General features: G+C 46.5%; 1 protein-coding gene across 1 annotated transcript in view; it reads right to left on the bottom strand.

Annotated features, from left to right (window-relative positions):
• Positions 1 to 968: 968 nt before the first annotated feature.
• The window catches only part of Tshz3 (teashirt zinc finger homeobox 3), a 74593-nt gene continuing 69074 nt past the window's right edge, over positions 969 to 6487 (bottom strand). Inside the window, exon 2 of the mRNA XM_090322129.1 lies at positions 969 to 6083. Within this exon, the coding sequence (XP_090178255.1) occupies positions 2848 to 6083 (3236 nt within the window). The 3' untranslated portion in view covers positions 969 to 2847. The remainder of the gene's footprint in view (positions 6084 to 6487) is intronic.

The following is a 6487-nucleotide window of genomic DNA, read 5'->3' as shown; positions in this document are numbered from 1 at the left end:
TAATGTTTGGACTCAACTTGACAAAAAAAAAAGGGGGGGTGGGAGAGAAACTGTGGGCGATTGCTTCACATCTCTGAAAGGGCTTAATTTAAAATTTTAATAAAAGAGTATTTCTTTCTCTCTTCCTCCCTCCCTCCCCCCTCCCTACGCTCACACACACACCTTCAAAGTTGAGGTGTTTTATGTATTACATGGATGTAACAGATTTCTCATTTGTATAATTCTAGGTTAAGAGCTCTGATTCTGCATAACTGCAACCGCACTTGGAATAGAGCAATAAAGGTATTTTACAATTTTACATGATTTTCCTAGCGTTTGCTTGGCATGATTTGCCAGGGCCAATAAAAGCTTGTGATTATCATATAAATGCTTTCTCTCCTCCTCCTCCTCCTCCTCCTCCTGTGCAAAGATCCACACTCCTCTTACATACACCACCACCCCCTCCTCAGCCTTGCTACCCATGTTTTAGCAAAGCGAAGATCACCCCTTCCTTAACCTCTCTCCAAGGTGCACTACCCAGCTTGGCTTGGCTTTCGACTATGTGAATATCCCTAATTCATAGAAAATTTTCCATCACGCACAAAACCTTCTCCATCAACCTCCCTTCCCCTAATGCTAGGTGGAGGTGTGTGGGGGGGTGGGTGGAGGGGATCTGGGACCTCTCTGCACCTAGAAAAGACCTCTTCCTTCAAGTTCTGGTCTCTCTGAGGGTCACCTGATAGGATCAGATGCTCTGGTGCTCAGTATTTTGGGAATGTCCCTTTTAATCACTGTCGGTGTAACCTCGTGCGCATTTCTCCTTTTCGTTCCAATTGCTATTCTTGGGAGAAGTTCACTGCCAGACATCTGTGTAAGAAAGTGCTCCCTGCTTGCAAAGTTCACCGAAAATCTCCCCTGATTTACGTGCAACCTCCGACTGACTGCCGGCACCTGGCAGACACAGCAACCAACTCCAAGTCGTAAACAGATCGCATACAATTTAATTTTAATGTGCTCGTTAGTGCTAGCACATTTCAGACATAATTGTGAACGCAACACAAAATTATAGCAAAAAAGAGAGAGAGAGAGACAATTTTAATGCTGCCGTAGGAAAAAAAAAAGAGGGAGTTATATGAAAAGTCATTGAATGGTGTTTCATTGTTAACCATCGAACTAGGGCACCTAGTGTTGGGTTGTCTGTTTACATGCCAATATTTTATACATAGGTTCTTCAATGATGTCAGCTGTCAGTTACTTCTGCAAAATGAACTGCCAAAAAAAAAAAAAAGGAAGAGAACAGAATCCAGAATCCCATAGAGAGCTGGTAACCAGGGGTTACCTTTCATAGAGGCCTAAGGATAAAATAAAAAAAAAATAATAACATAACAAAAAACACATCGGTGTAGGATCTTGGGAGGATAATTAGGAAGAACCAAACCAGAAAATTACCTGTGGAAATAAAAGGCAATCCACAATACTTTTATAAAAAAAAATCTCAACCAAGAGGGCTTATAAATAACTGGGGGAAAAAATGATTGTACTACAGAATATCTCGTGACTTTGAAGCAAAGTATTACAGTACAAATATTTTAAAGGCTTTAATCAATGTTTAGGAAATACAGTACAAGTTTTTATTATTGTGATTTTTTTTCCTTTTTCAAATAGACTTAACCCTTGGAGCACTGAGTTTTCTTTTGAGCGGTCTTTAATTTCTAATAAATACCTTCAAATATCATGTGCAAATTACTATGATATGATGCTTGCCAGAGATGTTTTTCCCCCCCTGGGCTGAAAACAAATGGTAATAGGGTGCTAATAAATATGTATAATTTAAACATGAACTTCTATCAGTATAGATGTACTGTTTAGCAAACAATTATACTTTGCTTTGTGATAACGTTTCTGTATACTTTATAAATGCTATCTGTGGTATCTTCTGTATAATTTACAATGTTTGCATGTTAAAAAACAAAACAAAATAAACCCCATAGACCTTTTTTTAAAAAAAGGAAAAAAAGAAAAAGAAATATACACTACAGATAAGCCTGGCTTATGCCCAGAGCATACAAGTACATAAAACACGGTTGCTATATAAATACAAGAAGAAAAAAAATCATTTATCCACCATCACATTTTTCCCATAAGAGTCTGAAATCTATACAATATATACATCTATGTTTCAATGTGAAAATAATATTCTTTTAAATTTCAAGGCGTGTTATACCCCTGCAGACCTGCATAAATGGAGATTCATATTATCAATTATAACTAAGCTGGTAAGGAAATTTTTTTTAAAAAAACAAAGCTTCATACATTATTATTAATATTAATATTATTATTATTTCATTTTATTTTTTAATAACCAAATGAATGCAAAAGTGCTTCAAAGTACTCAGAGGGCGAAAGATGAAAAGGGTGTAAAGTCTTGTGGAAAAAGTGTGTGCCCGGATTTCTTTATAAATGCTTAATTAAACTGTCAATGCATGCAGCTTTGAAACACCTGGAGGAGAGTGTAGGGGCGGGGCGGGGGCGGGGCTTGGTAGGGCAGGGCAGGGGCACGGTGGGGCGGGGCCAAAGGAGATGCTCACAACTAAATCCCATTTTACACCAAGTTCCAAACACTTACCACTGCGTTTTAAACCTTCATTAAGTTTATACCAGTTAACAGCTGATTATGCACCTCTATTAATAAACACTGTACAGTTAGTTATACAAAAGAAAAGAAAAGAAACAGTCCGGCCCAGATTAATTCTCCATAGTTAAACATAAGAACATGTACCCAAGAAAACAAGATAGGATGGCCTTAAGGTGCCTTCAAACAGTTTTCTCTCAAAGCAAACTGCAAGCATTTGCCAGCAGAAGCAAATGCTACTGTTTCTCCAGCTCAGACACATACAGGAGGTGGTCCTCGGGCGACTTCCCGTGTGTTTTGCTAAGGTGAAGCTTCACGGCGTGCTTGCTGGCAAAGGTCCGGTTGCAAAGCTTACACTGATACGAGGTCCCCAGATCCTCCTCCGGGGAGGAGGTCACCAGTTTGTCTGACGACGGCGACTTGGTTTGTGCTATCTGATTATTAATCTGTTCGGTGGACAGTTTGGATAAGTCCCGTAACCGGAAACCTAGATGTGACTCCAAGTGGCTAATGTAAGTGGATGGAGTCCTGATCTGGGATGCACAGTCATTACAAAAAAACACCGGGTGGCCAGTGTCCAGGTTTTTCAGAAACTTGGTCCCACCTGTCCTTCGGAGCTGGTACTTGACGTTGGCCAGCCAGTGGCTGATGGTGGTCATGGAAAGCCCGGTGAACCTGGAAATGTGCATGCGCTCCTGAGGGCTCAGGTCGGACATGATGTATTTGCCCTCCGAGGTCTGTCTCAGGCTGGCGGCGAACTGGGCTTGGAGGATCAGCAGATGCTGTGGATTCCAGTTGGACTGACGGCCTTTCCTCTTCTGCGCAGGCGTGGCCTCTTCGGCCTCCTCCAGGGCTGTCCCGTCAATGTCAGACTTCTCAGAGATGCTCGAGGGAGTGGAGGATTTGGACGTGTGGCTCTCTGTCAGGTTCTTCAGCATGTCAGAGATGTCTGACAAGGCGTTCTCACGCAGCGGCGAGTTTGACATGAAGGAGACGACGGCCGATGTCTTGGCCGTTGTCACCAGAGATGAAGAGGTGGCAGGGGAGGCGGACGTAGGGGATAAAAGCCCTGAACCCCCGGAACAAGCTTTGTCACTCTTGCCTTTTGTCAGATCTATAGGTTGATCGTTGTTGACGTGGTAAAAATAACGATCCAGGTGGTCGGCCTTCTTGGCCAGAGGCAGGGGTGGCGGTGGGGTAGCCACGGCCGCCTTCTCTGCCAGGCTATTGCTCATCTTGAAAAGCATGCTCATGGGGTCCAACGTGGGCAGGGAGGGCTTGGCAGCCTTCCCCAGGTGCACGTTCATGACCGACTGCAGGGCACTCAGTGGGTTCACGAAAGGCTGCTCGGGAGGATGCTCCGTGATAATGGCTGTGCTGCCACTCAGGCTGCTGCTGCTGTTACTGCTGAGGGGCTTCGCCAGCTCTTTGCCATTCTCCACCGGCTCTGCCTTGGGGCTGCCCTCTTTGCAGCCATCCCGAGGGGGGCTGCTGGGGCTCCCCTCTTGGCTCTGAAAGCCCCCGTCGTTGGCCGCCTCCACCTTGATGGGGTCACTCCGTTCACTGCCACACGGGGAAGGAGTGACCCTCTTGGGTGGGGACAATTTGCCCTCGGGCTCCTTCATCTTCTCCTCGACTTTGGCAACTTTCTCGGTGACTTTCTTGACCAGTTCTTCCATGGCGTGGAAGTTGGTTTTGGGCATCGGGGATGTCTGGGTACTGGATGGTGAGATCAGGGCTTGGCTTTTGGTGGGAGATACCATGTCATTATTGCCAAATAAGGGTTTCAGGGCCGTGTTCTTTCCAGAAGAGCCCAGAGACAGCTTCATCATGTTGGGGAGCTGGTAGGCGGCATGGATGCTGGGGTAACCACCCCAGCTGGGGGTGCCATTCTGGGCCTTGTTGATGGCGGACGTCACTGTGTTTTCTAAAGATTTGAGGATATCCAAGCCCCCCTTCGGACTCTCCTCTAAGTCATTCTCTGTCAGATAATGATACTTGGAAGAAATGTCATACTTCTCCTCTTCCTCGCCGGGCTTCTCCTTGTCCTTCGGCTTCTCCTCCGGGACGCCTTTGTCTTTCTCCACTTCCTTCTTGATGTCCAAGTTCAGTTTGGGGGAGACGCTGGTGGGCGTGTTGGAGGGGGAGGCGAAGGTGGTGGCTGCCAGGGGCACCGACTGGACCTTTTCATCCAGCAGGGTGGTGACGGTGGGGGTGACAGGGGTCTCCATGATGGGCTTGCCCTTCTTCATGGCTGAGTTGGTGACCTTGATGAAGTGTCCGGTGACCATCATGTGGGCAGTGAGCTCCTGCAAGGTATCATGGGAACTGCCACATTCCATACACTTGAGAATCTGGGACTTACGGGCTTCGAAATGCCAGGCGTAACTGGCCCCATTCTGGTGGCCGTAGCGGTTATTTGGCGTGATGTAAGGGTTCGAGTTCTTCTGGAGAGCCTCAGTGGTGTCGGAGATGGTGGCTTTGGGGGTTCCCCCTGTGGAATCGGGGGAGCTGGGGAGCTCTAATTCCAGCGATGCTTTTTTCCGCGTGGTGGGGATGATTTTGGCGGCCACGGGAGTGACCGGTTCCTTCAGAGGCACTTTTTGGTAGTGTTTTGTTTTGATCATGTGCACGCTCAGGTCCTGCAGGGACTCGAACGAGTGGCCGCAATACATGCACTTGAGGACTTTCTGCGCATCTTCTTTCCCTTCCATCTCCAGCAAAGAGCGCTTGCGTGGCTTGGACCAGCGTTTGGGGTTATTGCTGTCCGTCTCGTGGTTGTCATCACGGTAGTGGCCTGTCTCGTTCATGTGTACCGTCAGCTCGACCAGGGTATCGTAGGCCGCGCTGCAGTCTTTGCATCGGAACTTGCTGGCCCCGGTGAAGATGGAGCCGTACAGTTTGCTACTCTGCCGATACAACTGCACGGTACTGAAGAGGCTGGGCTCGGGCAGTAAGCGACTCTGAGACACCTGTTGTAGGGTCTTGGCCATGGCACTCTGGTGCCAGTCGAAGCTGCTGCTGCCACAACTGCTGCTGCTGCTACTGCTACTGCTGCTGCTTCCACCCGTGGTCTTCTCGGATGAGGGCTGGTGGAGATTGAGATTGAGGTTGGACCAGTAGGAGTTGGACAGGAAATTGTTGTATACAGCCTTCATCTGCTCCAGGCTGTCTGAGATGGCGGTGGTATCTTCTAAAGGTGTGGACACATCCTTGGTCTCTTCTTCGATTTTGATGGAGCTGTTTTCAAAGTCAGCCATTCGATCACTCGTCTCACTAATGTGGGATTCGCTGTCCATTTCGTGGCTGGAAAACTCAGCGGCTGGAGAATTCTGGTAACTGGGGCATGTCTTGCTGAGTTCCTTCTCCGGACACACATACTTGGCCGAGGGTTCTCCATCTGCTGTGAGATCTTCTCTGTCTACCTCTTCATCTACCAAGACAGCTGCTTTTAATTCATCGGAAACATAGGCTGTCGTGATCATAGGTGGAGATGAGGGATAGGCAGGTGAGAAAGAGGGGAGGCGTGGGGAGACAAGAAAAACAGGAGAGAAAGAAAAAGAAGCATTAAGTAAATGTCGATCCAATCTGGGGGGAGTCTTGCTTTTCTAGAAAGAAGTAAACGAGATGGACACAACTTACAAAAATAAATAAATAAATGGCTAAGATGCGGTGTTTCTTTGGAGCAAAAAAAAAAAATCTGCTCTTCAAATATAATTCGCCACCTTATTCTTCTCAAGGGGCAACAGCTTGAAATTAAAACTAAATTTGAAATTAATGAAGCACATTCTGGAGGTGGCATTCACTTCTAAAGTAATAAATTACTCGCATCAACCTCAGAGACAACAGTTCCTGTCTGTCAATTAATATGTCTTA

The sequence above is a fragment of the Megascapheus bottae genome, chromosome 31, assembly GCF_031878675.1.
Source record: "Megascapheus bottae isolate mThoBot1 chromosome 31, mThoBot2.hap1, whole genome shotgun sequence".
Classification (NCBI taxonomy): Eukaryota; Metazoa; Chordata; class Mammalia; order Rodentia; family Geomyidae; genus Megascapheus; species Megascapheus bottae.
This window is presented reverse-complemented; position numbering and strand designations above follow the sequence as displayed.